Source organism: Petaurus breviceps, unplaced genomic scaffold (genome assembly GCF_028583685.1).
Source record: "Petaurus breviceps papuanus isolate PSGF00001 unplaced genomic scaffold, PetGlider_PUasm1.0 227, whole genome shotgun sequence".
Lineage (NCBI taxonomy): Eukaryota > Metazoa > Chordata > Mammalia > Diprotodontia > Petauridae > Petaurus > Petaurus breviceps.
This window is the reverse complement of record NW_027185896.1, coordinates 4245846-4260770: the sequence shown is the minus strand read 5'-3', so window position 1 is coordinate 4260770 and position 14925 is coordinate 4245846. Positions and strand designations below refer to the sequence as shown.

At 39.7% G+C, this 14925-nt stretch overlaps 1 protein-coding gene across 1 annotated transcript in view; it reads right to left on the bottom strand.

The window, feature by feature from the left end:
* LOC138166899 (zinc finger protein 420-like) overlaps nt 1-14925 on the bottom strand; it is a 48471-nt gene that overhangs the window by 11891 nt on the left and 21655 nt on the right. Inside the window, exon 10 of the mRNA XM_069095388.1 lies at nt 10887-11553. Within this exon, the coding sequence (XP_068951489.1) occupies nt 10887-11553 (667 nt within the window). The remainder of the gene's footprint in view (nt 1-10886; nt 11554-14925) is intronic.

Here is a 14925-nt window from a genome sequence, read left to right as displayed (position 1 = left end):
GCCAGACCCCCTGCTGGTCTGCATGCACTACCTTCAATTCTACTGAAAGAACAAAACAAAACAAAACAAATTTAATAAATACCGACAATGTGCAAAATGCACAGTGCTAGGCACTGGAGAGACAGAAAAACCCGTGTCTGTCTTCAACGAGCTAACATTCTACTGGTAGGAGATTCAGCAAATAAATATACACAATTATGCATAAAATTATATATAAAGACATGTGTTGTTATGTATTATATACGTAAATACACACACGTATAGACATCAATTTAAAGAGCCTGCTATGTGCCAGGCACTGAACTAAGTGCTGAGAGTACAAACACAAGTTAAAAAACCCCACACAGGCCGTCCTTGTCCTCAAGGAGCTTACAATCTAATACATAGAAAGAGGTGAATAGAAAAGATTCATGTCCAAATCAACAGTACTCAGAAAATTAGTTGGATTGTGTGAGGGTAAGAAGGAGGCAAAGAGTCCAGGAAGTCTCTAAGGTTGGGAACCTGGGGAAGGGACAAGCTTTCAACAGAAATAGGGAAGTGGGATGGAAGGAGAAGCAGAAACTGCATGACTTTCATTTTAAACACGTTGAATTTGAGATATATCCAGATGAAGATACAAAATCAAAGAATCTCACAGGTAGGAGTACTTCAGTAGTCATTTAGTCTGACTCGCACTTGAAATATAATCCCTACTAAAATATATCTGACAAGTTATCATACAGTATTTGCCTGAAGACCTGCCATATGGCAGAATTCATCCCCTCCAAAGGCAGCGCATCCCCTATTTGGATATTTCTAATTGTTTGCTTGTTTTCCCGCTTCAAGACTCAGTTTGTCTTTTTGTAACTTCCATGCATTACTCCAAGATTCGTCTTCTGGGGCCAAGCAGAAAAAAGCCTCATGTCTTTCCCAAATGGAAGCCCTTCAAATAATTGGACAGCTAGCTATCACATTCTTCTGATGTTTCTTTTCTCCTGGTTGACAAAGCCCCATTAATGACTACTCTTCAGGTCCAGCCAGCCAACCAGTTCTTAATCCTTCAAACTGTACCATAGTCTAGCACTAATTTCACCTGATGCTTTTATGGCATTAAGGCAGTACTCTTAACCATCCTTTTCCTCTAGATACTTTTCAGTTTATCAGTGTCCTTCCTAAAACACACTACCTATAACCGAAACACATATTTCATATGTGATCTGACTAGGGCTCAGTATGATAGGATTATCACCTCCTTACTACTGCTATGACTGCTTAATTTTAGCCCAAGATCACATTACATTTTTTGACTGTCCTATCATAACTACATTATTGATTCACTATATTTTCCATATCTCTTTTAGACAAATGTCCATCCAACCATGCTTCTCTTAACTTGTTTTTATGAAGCTGATTTTTTTAATATCAAAGCACAAGACTTAACATGTATCTCTATTACATTATATGTATATTTTAAAAATTAATTTGTTTACTTTTAGTTTACAACAAACAGTTCCACAATCCCTTGAGTTTCAAATTTTCTCCCTCTCCTCCCTCTGCCCCCATGTCAGCGTGTAATCAAATATAGGATCTACAAATACCTTCACATTAAACGTTAGTCAGGTTGTAAAGGATTATAACCGATGGAGTGAACAATGTGTGAGAGGAAACAAAACAAAACAAGAAAGAGAGAGAGCAAGTAGTCTGCTTCAATCTGCATTCAGACTTTGTAGCTTTTTCTCTGGATGTGGACATCTCTTTCCATCATGAGTCTTTTGGAGTTGCCTTATAACCTTACATTGCTCAGAGGAGTCCAGTCTATCAAAGTTAGTCATCACACATACATTGTGTCTGTTACTGTGTACAAATTTCTCTTGGTTCTGCTCTTCTCACTCAACATCAGTTTATATAAGTCTCTCCAGGTCATTATGAAGTCTGTCAGCTCCTCATTTCTTATAGCACAATAGTATATCATTTTTTTTGGAGGGGGAAAGGTAGGACAATTGGGATTAAGTGACTTGCCAAAGGTCACACAGCTAGTTTTTGTGTTAAGTGTCTGAGGTCAAATTTGAACTCAGGTCCTTCTGACTCTAGGGCTGGCCCTCTATTCACTGCGCCATCTAGCTGCCCCCACAATAGTATTCCATTACATTAATATACCACAACTTGTTCAGCCATTCCCCAATTGATGGGCATCCCCTTGATTCCCAATTCTTTGCCACACAAAAAGAGCTGCTAGAAATATTTTTGTACATATGGGTCTGCTTCCCACTACTATGATCTCTTTGGGATACAACCCTAGAGTGGTATTACTGAGTCAAAGAGTATGCACTTATTTGTAGCCCTTTGGACATAGTTCCAGATTGCTCTCCAGAATGGTTGATTCTGTTCACAACTCCACCAACATTGTATTAGTGTTCCAATTTTTCCACATCCTTTCTAGCATTTGTCATTTTCCTGTTTTGTCATCTTTCCCAATCTGGTCGGTGAGATGTGGTACCTCAGAGTTGTTTTGATTTGCATTTCTCTAATCAATAGTGATTTAGAGCATTTTTTCATATGCTTATAGATATCTTTAATCTCTTTCTCTGAAAACTGCCTGTTCATATCCTTTGACCATTTATCAGTTGGGGAATGACTTGTATTCCTATAGATTTGACTCAATTCTCTGTATATTTTAAAAATGAGACCTTTATCAGAGACACTGGTGGTAAAAATTCTTTTCCAATTTTCTACTTCCCTCTTAATCTTGGTTACATTGGCTTTGTTTCTACGGAAATTTTTCAATTCAATGTAATCAAGATGATCCATTTTGCATTTTATAATGCTCTCTAACTCTTGTTTGGTTATACAATCTTCCCTTCTCCATAAATCTGACAGGTAAACTATTCCTTGCTCTCCCAGATTGCTTACAGTATCATCCTTTCTATCTAGATCGTGCATCCATTTCAACTTGATTTTGGTATATGGTGTTAGATATTGATCTATACCTAGTTTCTGCCATACTATATTCCAGTTTCCCTAGCATTTTTGTCAAATAGTGAGTTCTTATCCCCAAAACTAGGGTCTTTGGGTTTATCAGACAGTAGATTACCATAGTCATTGACTCGTGTACCCAATCTATTCCATAGATCCACTACTCTATTCATCAGGCAGTACCAAGAAGTTTTGATGACTGCTGCTTTATAATATAAATTAAAATGTGGTATGGCTAGGCCACCTTCCCTAGCATTTCTTTTCATTAATTCCCTTGATATTCTGGAGCTTTTGTTCTTCCAAATGAATTTTGTTACTATTTTTTTCTAGCTCTATAATTTTTTTGTAGATTGATTGGTATCACACTAAATATGTAGCTTAATTTAAGTAAAATTGTCATTTTTATTATATTAGCTCAAACCTAGCCATGAGCAACTGATGTTTTTCCAATTAGTTAGATCTGACTTTATTTGTGTGAAAAGTGTTTTGTAATTTGTGTTCATATTTGTTTTGGCAGGTAGATTCCCTATTTTATAATGTCTACAGTAACTTTAAGTAGAATTTCTCTTTCTATCTCTTGCTGTTGGATTTTTGTTAGAAATATATAGCAATGCCGAGGACTTATGTGGGTTTATTTTATATCCTGCAACTTTGCCAAATTTATTATCTCAAGTAGTTTTTCACTTGATTCTCTAAGTATATCATTATATCATCTGCAAAGAGTGATAGCTTAGTCTCTTCTTTGCCTAATTTGATTCCTTCAATTTCTTTTTCTTCTCTTATTGCTACTGCTAACATTTCTAGTACCAAATTGAATGGGGGGGTGGTGATAGTGGATATCCTTTTTTCACCCCTGATCTTATTGGAAATACTTCTAGCTTATCCCCATTACATATAATACTTGCTGATGGTTTTAGATAGGTTCTACTTATTATTTTAAGGAAGACTTCATTTATTCCTATATTTTCTAGTGTTTTTAATAGGAATGGGTGTTGTATTTTGTCAAAAGCCTTTTCTGCATCTATTGAGATAATCATATGGTTTCTGCTAGTTTTGTTGTTGATGTGATCATTTATACTGATAGTTTTCCTGATATCAAACCATCTTTGCATTCCTGGAATAAATCCTATCTGATCAAACTATATTATTCTTGTGATAAGTCTTTTTACTAACATTTTATTTAAAATTTTTGCATCTATATTCATGAGGAAAATTGGTTTATAATTTTCTTTCTCCCTTTTGTCTCTTCCCAATTTAGGTATCAGTACCATATTTGTGTCATAAAAAGAATTTGTTTCTATAATTTCTTGTTTAACCCACTCATTCTTTAGGATTAAATAATTTAGTTTCCAATTAGTTTTTAGTTTATTTTTCCATGGCTCTTTATTGCATATGATTTTTATTGCATCATGATCCGAGAAGGATGCATTTAATATTTCTGCCTTTCTGCACTGAATTGTGAGGTTTTTATGCCCTAGTACGTGGTCAATTTTTGTGTATGTGCCATGTACCCCTGAGGAGGTATATTCCTTTTTATCTCCATTCAGCTTTCTGGTGCATATATATTAAGTAATGATATTACTTCATTCTCGATGGTGCCTTTTAGGAGGATATCCTTCCTTATCTCTTTTAATTAGATCTATTTTTGCTTTTGCTTTATCTAAGATAAGGATTGCTACCCCTGCTTTTTTTTTTTTACTTTAGCTGAAGCATAATATATTATTACATTCTATATTATTAGAGTAAGATAACTAGATCCTAATCTATCAAGATCTTTTGGGATCCTGACTGCCATCCAATCTGTTCCTTTACTAGAGATATTCCAGCAGAAGTTGAATGATCAAGGATGTAGTAGAATTTGGACTAAATCATGATCTTTGACTTTCATAATCACACTTGTCTGCCATAGGTTCTGTCTCAACACCAGTCAAGGTCCATCAGTCCATAGAGCAGGCCCTTATAGTGCTATTTCTTGGTATACACCTTAATGTGGTCTGTGAGTCCAGACTGCTTTGCCAGAGGTTGGCCACTGTGCATTCCTTAGAGACAGGGGGTACCAGGATAGGATTATATCTGTCTGCCCTAAATATTGTTAGTCTAGACCCAGCACCTCTTAAGTTGTGGTTGTGACCCCATATGGGATGGCGTAACTGAATGTGGGGGTTGAAAAAAAATTTGGCAATGGTAAAAGGCTTCTTCTGAATGTGCAACAACCAAAAATTTATTAAAAATCAAACGGGTAATGAATCTGAGGTGTTTCTGGTGGTACTTGCCTGTGTTGCATCGAATGACTTCACTGCTGCCTTGGTTCTGAACACAGCATCGACGATTATAAAATCAAAATATCGACCAACTCTCAAAAAACATTATCAAATGTATCAGCAGTATCAAATATTCCACCAAGATTTAATTTTTTATGTAAAAATAAATAAGCACCTCCATTTACTTTCATCTTTAATAAATGATAAAATAATATGTCTACCAAAGAGTTTTTTAAAAAACAAAATTCTTTATGATTTATTATTAGTAAATGTTTGATTTGTGTACTTATATAGCCTAGGGTTGCATAAAAAATTCTTGAGTGAAAAGGGGTCTCCAGTCGAATAAAGTTAAGAAGCCTTTGGAGAAAAATTTTTTTTTGGTTCAAGTTGTGCTTTGGTCACTATCCCTTAATGGGGAAGGAGTGTCCCAAGTTATGTATCCAAGTCATGACTCCCTTTCCCACTAGATGACAGTTCCACAATGAATATACATGACAAAGAAGTCCATGTATCCAAGCAGATATCAAACAGAAATCTAGAGAAAGTATAGATATGAGCATATGTGCCAGATAATACTTAGAGTGAATGATCCCTCTCACTGAGAGTGAAATATCTCAGCTCAGCCAAGAAAGTCTCAGACCTCAAGTTTCTAGTGTACCAACTGGGGTCAGGAACATGATTGAGGACTGACTTCTCTACGTCTTGGCTTCTGCCCAGAGGTTTTTTTTTTCCCTCTAGGAACCTGATGAGAATCTGGAAAAGCATATCATCTCTCTGAAAGATGGAAGCCTGAAGAACAGGATTTCTCTTCTCTCAAGCTCTCACCAACTCCTCTCTTCACTAAAGCAAGAACCTGAATTTTTGTCTTTCAGACTGCTTGTGAATGATTTCATTTCAGGTGATCACACCTTGCCTCTTTAGCACCCTGCAGCAGCAAGCACCCCAAGCGTCCTCAGGGTTTGCTGCCAACACAGGTTCTTAGATCTGCTTTGATAAAGGAAAGCAACTCAAAATGGGTTAACAAGCTTACTTTAATCAGTCAGATGTGTATCGTTTACCTAGTTCGGGGGAAATAGGTCAGCACCCCGAACTTCAAAATACACAGACAGAATTATCAAGTCAGAGAAACAGATCAAGTAGCCAGCTTTCCAAACTGTCCAACCATTACATCCATACCAAATCAACATCTGGGTTTCAACATCTGGGTTTTTCAAAGCCAGGGGGCTCTGGACAACAGCTTCCCAGAATCCATATCAAATCACAGAACACTTCTCAAAGTGAGCCCCAAAACAAAGCCTCACATCAGGGCTTATATAGCCTTCTCCTGGCTCAGAGAATGTAACAACCTTTTGGACCCACTAGCCAATCAAAAAGTATCTACTGAAAAACAAGCCTCCCACCCCAGGCTCCAGGTGCACTTTAGCCTAGGGGCAGGGAAGATCTTTACATTTACATTCCCATTACACACCCCTAAACAATTAGATAACCCCATTCAACTTTCTTTTCCTTGTCTCACTAGCAGCTTTCTCTCTTTTTCTTTTAACCTTTTTTTACCTTTTTTTTTTTTTTTTTTTTTTTTTTTTTTTTTTTGCTTACCAACTACTATTCTCCTCAAATCTTTCTTCCTTAGGGCTCTTACTCTCAAGTGTACTTTTTCAGAAAGTCCTCCTTAAATCAAATTGTTCTCTAACTTAAAAAAAAAGTTTCCCCAAATTTCTCCTCCTTAAAGCCTTCTTCACAATTCCACAATCCTTCCAATCACCATAATGATTATCAATAAAAACAACTTTAAAAGACTTAAGAATTCTAAGCAACTACTCCCAAGAAACTGACATGCTACCTAATTCCTAAAAGAGATGATAGAATTAAGTCTACATTTTTCAGAATTAAGCATATATTTTTGGACGTGGTAAATAGTTGGATTTGTTTTTACCTTACTGTGCTTATTTGTTGCAATAAAAGTGAACTTTTTTTATTTAGAAAGGATTTTTTGGGGGAAGATATGAACTGCTAATAGTATTACCCTTTAAAAGAAAAGAGGGTCACTGAAACATTTATTTTTGTCTTTTTGGAGGGGGGCAGGCAGGGCAATTAGGGTTACTTGCCCAAGGTCACACAGCTAGTAAGTGTTAAGTGTCTGAGGTCGGATTTGAACTCAGGTCCTCCTGACTCCAGGGCTGGTGCTCTATTCACTGTGTCACCCAGCCACCACCCATTGAAACATTTTCAGAAATATGTAAAAGAGAACAGAAGTTCAGAAGGAAACACAAAAAGTACAGCTTTGAAAAATTGTTGAATTTATTATATACATTCTTAAAAAGCAAATTATACATAATAGACTCACAATTTTGCATATAATCTTTTTTTTGGTTCTACTTTGTATATGGAAATTTTTCTTTTTGGTATTAAATTCTGATTTAAAAAGTTAAAAAAGAATGTAAACACCTTTAATCAATAAACATTTATTAAGCACCTGTTGGGAGCCAGGAACACTGCTAAGGGAGCTTACAATCCAACCAGGGAAAACAACATGCAAAGCAAGCTATATACTGGATAAATGGGAAATAATGAACAGATGGAAGGCACTAGAATGAATAGGGAATAGGGAAGGCTTCCAGTAAAAAGGATTGTAGTTGGGAACTTAAAGGAAGTCAAGGGGATCAGTAGCCGGAGCAGAGGGGAAAGTTCCAGGCATGGGGGATGGTCAGAGAAAATGCCCCAAACTGAAACACAGAGTGTCTTGTGCAGGAGGGCAGCATCACTGGATTGAAGAGCACATGTTGGGAAGGAAGAAGACTGGAAAGGTAGAAGGGGGGCTAGGTTGTGAAGGGCTTTGAAGATAGGGACTTTTCCACTGTGGAATCCCAACATTTAGTTCAATTTCTGGTACAACGTAGACACGTAATCGGTGCTTATTGACTGAACTGAGTCCTAAAATCACTTAAGATGGGAGAATGATGTAGAGGTAGTTTAAATGAATGTAGTCTCAAGGTCATAAAGGGATATTGGGCATAGCAATTGCTGGTAAGTGGTTTAAGTAGAATGCAAAAAATATGGCGCTGCCTTCTCCTAGTCCTGGAAGCAGAGGGAGTGGGAGGTCTTCATCCTATAGACTCAGGTTAGAAGTGAGACTAATCAAGGATGTAGGAGTCGTGAGCCCTTAAAAGGAAGGGGGTCACTTCTTCCACTGAGGTACTCAGTGGCTACTTGAGGAATGCTTCTTGTGACGTGCTGGATGTGCAGACACAGCTACTTTAGCGTGGAAAGGAAGGTATAGGAAATGTTTAGAAGCAAGGAGGGTTGGAGATTTTGCCAGATAGCTTTAGGCTCCTCTGCTAAGTGGGAAAAAGAGGTCAGCTGCTGAATATTAGGGATGTTCCTGGAGTTTGAAGAGTGTTTAGTTTTGGAACAAATTTAGAAGGAATAGGGAACAATGCAAATAAGTTAAATGAATGCTGGCATCGGTTAGGATCCAACTGAAGTTACTGAGAGTTTGTGCTGGGTCTAGTTAATATGATTTTGAGACTTCTTTCAAACATGGTCCTAGACACAGGAGGAGTGAGCAAAGCGAGCAGAGGAGGATGGGAGATCAGTAGGAGTCTTAGAAGTAAGCAGGAAGCCAGGTCATGGTAAACTTTGAAAGGTGGGCTGAGCCTGTATTTTATGAGAAAGACAATAGGGAATTACTGAAGCTTCCAGTCAGGGGAATAATGCAGTTAGACAGTGCTGAAGAAACAGTAATCTTGCAACTGAATCTGGAAGGACTGCAACATGGGAAGATTTAAGGCAGAGACAGTTTTAGAGATCAGAACTGGTCTTGAACAGTCTTGAACATTACTGTTAATGTGAGATGTGCACTGAATACACCATAGTTCCTAATATAATCACAGAAGATGCTCAATAAACATTTTCTGACTGAATTACAATTGCTTTGTTTACACAAACAAAGTGTTTATGTGCTTTACATAAAACAGGTGTCCCTGAGCAGGGACACCTCAGGCTCTGACAATATCTTTTCTTTTTAAGAACTCTGGGGAAGTTAGGACGTTGGGGTCCTTTTTACTGGGCTACAAGTGGACAAGAGGGAAGCCAGGGTGAAGAGGCAAGGAGTCGGACGTGATTACATGACTGTTTGTAGGCTTTTCTTCTTTATAACAGCTGACATTTATTTACCTCGTGCTCTTGAAGGCTGTAAAGTGCTTTATAGGTGTATCTAGTTTGAGCCCAACAATAATCCAGGGAAGCAGGTCTATTATTATCTCCAGTTGAGAGAGTTAAATTGAGAAAGTAGAAGTTCAGAGTAAGTAACTGGCTTGCTCACAGTCAGAAAGCTGATGCGTTTCGGGGGAGTGATCCAGCTTTATGCTGTTTGTTTGCTGTTGGCTTTTCTCCCACCACATCATAATGCTTCTCCTAAACTTAAGCCACTAAGCCCGAGTTTCTTTCTGCCACTGTAAAAACATCACTGCTCAATAATATCCCCACAGTTGCTTTTCTGCAGCCAAACAAATTTGGTCTTGCTAGATTTCCCCAGGACACTTTCCTGCCAGAAACGCTTCCTAATTTCTTTCAAACTCAACTCAAAATGCTTCATGAAGCCTTCCCAGGGATATTTCATCCAGGAATTTCCCTACGCTTACACAGGGTGTTCTCAAAGCTTTACAACAATAGGCAGAAATTGCTCAGGTGTGCTTGTCTGGCTTCCCCTGGGATTTCTGTTTCTATGTACACCATAATCAAGGAATCTTTCTCAGAATGAAGGCAACCCCACTTTTTCTATTTCAATTGCATCTTCCCTCACTGTCTGTCTAGTACAGACACTGCCTCAAATTAGGGGAGATGTTACACAGGTCAGCTGAAGCTTCATCCTGAAAGATGAGTCCAGATTCAGTGATGTTCTCTTTATTGTCAGTAATAAACTACTGTAGGAAAACCATCCCAGCACCTGGTGCCTCCACAGCAACTGGATTAATTCAGGACCACATTCTACAGGTTCTTTCAGGTTTTCCAGATGACCACCAACATCATCTTATTCAGGTCTGGGACTAGCAGGACAAAGATTTCCATTTCTGTCAGCCTGACAATTTTATATTTAAGTTTATTAGTAGACGAGTCTCAGGCTTTCAGGAAGAAATTCTTTGGCCTTTAGAGAGTAATGAAAGGATAACAGGGGGTTTCAGCAATGGGTAGACAGTATTTGTGACATCTTGGTAACCTTTTTAGAGTCAGTTTATGAGCGATATAAGACAAATATCATTATTTATTAGTTATTGCTTGTTTTTGAAAAAACGAGCAAAACCCAGCACTATCCAGTTTCATCACTCACTTTATTGGCTAGATTGTACCCAACAGTTGTGATGTGGACAGGATAACCTTCTGCTTGGTCAAACTGGAGATCCGTGACCAAGAAGGGGAAGTGACAGAGAGCCTGATTCTGCTTCAAGCTAAGGAGATGCTTCCCGACAAGGAGAGCTTTGCCAGGATGGAATGGCCTACCTCATGAGGTAGTGAGATCCCTGTTACTAGAGATGTTCCAGCAGAAGTTGAATGCCCAAGGATGTAGTAGAATTTGGATTAGATCATGATCTTTTTCATAATCACACTTGCCTGCCATAGGTTCTGTCTCAACCCCAGTCAAGGTCCATCAGTCCATAGAGCAGGCCCTTATAGTGCTGTTTCTTGGTGTGCACCTTAATGTGGTCTGTGAGTTCAGACTGCTTGGGGAATGCCTTATCACACTCGCTGCAGCAGAATGACCTGGCCTTGCTGTGTCTTCGCTGGTGGACTCTCATGTCTGCTTTCATTCGAAAGCTCTTGCCACACTCTGGGCACTGGAAGGGCCTCTCCCCTGTGTGTATCCTGATGTGATCAGTGAGATAGTGATGCGTGGTGAAGCCCTTACCACAGTGACTGCAGGAAAATGGCTTTTCTTCCCTGTGCCGCCGCTGGTGGGCCTTCATGTCCCCCTTTACCCGGAAGCTCTTGTCACACTCTGGGCACTGGAAGGGCCTCTCCCCCGTGTGCAGGGGCAGGTGCTTGAGCAGATGCCCCTTCTGGTGGAAGCTCTTGTCACATTCGGGGCATTGGAATGGTCTCTCCCCCGTGTGTAGGCGCTGGTGCCTGAGCAGTCGGGACTTTTGGGCAAAGTTCTTTTCACACTCAGTGCACTGGAAGTGTTTTTTTGGCCTATGAACTCTAATATGATTGGCTAGCTGAGACTTGTGGGTGAAGCCTTTGCTGCACGCACTGCAGCGGAATGGTAAGGGCCCAGACCAGTTCTGGTTTTGAAGATCATGTCCATGGCTTTCCTGTTGTCTTGAACCTGAAGATCCAGAATCCCCTGGAATTAAAAATAAAGATCTAGTTAGGAATTCATGGCTACCCTACAGAAGATTCAAGGGACTTTGAAGGACCAGGGGCCAGGGAACCAGTTTAAATCTTGGCTCTGATGATTACTAGCTATGTGACCCTGGGTACATCAGTCAATCAATCAATCCAGCAACCAGTATTTACTGAGTGAGGTTGGCTTTGCCTTATCTGTCAAATTAGGGGGTTGGATTTAATGGTCTGAGGTTTTTACAACTTTAAATCTATGAGCCTACTAAAATCAATCAATTCAGCAACAAACATTTACTAAGCACCTACTATGTGTCAAGCTCGGGATACAAAGAGAAAAAATGAAACAGTCTGTACTCTAAAAGGGGCTCAAATTCTGTGGGGAGAGACAAGTACATATTTTAAAACATTCAGAATAAACACACAATAAATGCAGGATAGTTAAGAACAAAAATAGGGAGGGAGGGTACCAGTAGATGGAAGGATCCAGAAAGGCTGTGTAGACAGTGGTGTTTGGAATGAGTTCTGAAGGAAATGAGGATTCTTGGAGGCAAAGGTAAAGTGAGAACTGAGGGTATTCCAGGGATGGAGGGAGGGCAGCAAGTGCAAAGGCCTGGTGAAGGGAGATGGAGTTTTGTGTGGGGCTTGGTGAGACTGTTGAGTGAGGGAAGAGGGGGAAGGCATAAGGAATCTGGGCAGAGAGATTAGGCTAGGCTATTAAGAGCTTTAAAACCAGAGAAGTTTAACATTTGAGCTTGTGGAACATTCCTTTGGTAGCTGTATATGGAGGCTGGACTGGAGCTGGAGTGGTCCTCAGGTAGGGAGATCAGTTATGAGGCCACTGCATTGAAATCAGGGAGAGGCATACAGACTTGGATTAAGGTTCTAGGTATGTAAGTAGCGGAAATAGTACACTTGGGAAGAGTGGTTATGGAGGTGAAAACTGAGAGATTTGGCAATTTGTCAAATACATGGGTGAGGGAGACAGAGAATTTGAGGATAACACTCAGGTTATGAACCCAGGAGACTCAAGAATGGTGGCACCCTCAGGAAAAACCAAATAAGTTTCAAAGAAGGGAGGTGGGGAGGGAAGATGATGAGTTCTGTTTTGGATGTTTTGGGTTTGAAATGTCTATGAGAATCCAGGCTAAAGTGTTCAAAATGCAGTTTGCAGAGCTCAACAAAGAAACTGGGGCTGGGTAGCTAGATCTTGGAGACATCTGCATAGGGATAATTAAACCTATGGAAGCTGATAAAGTCACAAAGATAAAAAATATGGAGAGAAGAGGGTCCAGGATAAAGCCTTGGGCTATGCTTACATTTTTGGACAATAACTAAGTGGGAGAAATAGGAGAGAACAGTGTCACAAAAACCCAAACAACAAAGAGTATCCAGGAAGAGAGTGGTCAATAGTGTCAAATGCTGCAGAGACATAGAGCAGGATGAGGACTGAAAAACTAAAAAGAGACTGTCTGAATTGGAAGTGAGGAGATCATTGGTAATTTTAGAAAGTGCAGTTTCAGTGTAGTAAAGTGAGAAGTCAGATTGCAAAGGGGTGAGGAGTGAGAGGAGAGGAAGGAGAGGTAACAAGTGTAGATACTTTTCTCCTGGGAGTCTGGCTGGGAAAAAAAGGAGGGATATAGGAAGAAACTGTAAGGTCCAGTGAAGGTTTTTTGATGACTGAGGAGACTTGGCCATGTTAGGAGGCAGTAGGGGAGGAAATAGTAGATAAGGAGAAAGTGAGGATTAGAAAGTTGAGAATAGATGAGAACAGGGGTAGTCTGCTGGAGAAGACAGGAGGGGGTGGAAACAAGGTCACATTGGTTGGAAAGGCCACCTCGTTATTTAAAAAATGAAATCAAGGAAAAGAGAAAGGGGGATATTGTCAAGGGGTTTGGACAGAAAGAGAAGGGGAGAAGGGGGAGATTATAGCCTTAATTTCTTCAGTAAAGTAAGAGGTGAGGTGCTTGGGTGAGATGGTGGGGTTAGGAAGGAGCATGGGAGATTTAGGAATGAACAGAAAGTCTGGAGTTGAAGAGGGAAACACTTTGAAGTTAAAAGGATTTCCTTGTTGCAGTGAGGGCCCAGTTGAGGCTAGAACTCTGTAATAGCCCTGGTTATCATGACTTCCTTTAGCAACACATGAGGAGGGATGGAAAAGGAGCATGATGAAACAACTTAAAGTTTTGGTGCGACAACAAGTAAAGGGCTTGAGGGACCATATAGGACAGTGTGCAGTTGAACTCACTAACTATAGAGGGTTGAGATTGTGAAGGGAGGAAAGTGGAGTCAAAAAAGGAGTAATAGTCTGAGAAAGTACAGAGGGGTGGAGGGAATGGAGTTCATGATGAGGGAAAAGAACAGATTTAGGAGGGGTAAAGGCTGAGGAGAGATGCTCATAGTTAGATCCAGGAACAATCCTAGGACCATGTCTTATTTATCTTTCTATCTCTCCCAGCATTGATCCCAGGACTCTGGACAACATGGCAGGATGGGAAGTGCACTGAATTTGGTATCCAATGACCTGGGTTTGAATCCCAGCTCTTCCATGCATAAGCACTGTGACTACTCTAAGCTTCAGCTGGATTAACACCAAGGTTGTTGTATGAACCAAATGGTATATTGTTGTCTTTTGTAACAATAAAGCTCCATGTTAACAGGACATTTTAAATGTTTATTGAATTTACCTCTTCATGTCCCTACCAAAGTAAGACTCTGATTTGACCTGTCCTGAAATTCCTTGCCCCGATCCCTCAAATTTCATCCCCAGTGAAGCTATCATTCTTCCCTTAATTTTGCTTCCTCATTAACTCCAGCTCAGCTTGTCAAATGTAATCATACTACTTAGACAAGGTTTAAATGGATGCACATAACCAGGTGAGAAATGACCCACAGCACATAAGGTTCAGACACGTTTTGTAGCATCAAATCTCAAATGTGTGAATCCACAGATTCCTCTCCCTGAAGGAAGACATGAAGGCATGGAGAGTGTTTATGAACATCAGGCTGAATTCATGTTGATATAGTGATATAAAGCTCCTTCCACACACTTTGTCATAATTGACATGCATATCGGACTTTACATGGTACGTTTTATATATTATTACCTTATTTGATGTTTGTAATAATCCCTTGAGGTATTGTACACATAACACGTTGTGTGGGACTGAAGCATCATTCTTATTTATAGATGAGAAACTGAAGTTTGGAGAGATTAAGTGAGTTGCCCAGGGTTACACAGCTGATAAAAGGGAGAGGTGGACACGCAGTGTCACCTTGGTCCCCCTGGGTGCAATTCTCTTTCCACCAGACTGTGCAGCCCAATAGTCATGAGGAGATAAAGATCAAGAAGAACTCTCTACCTTCTCCCTACCTG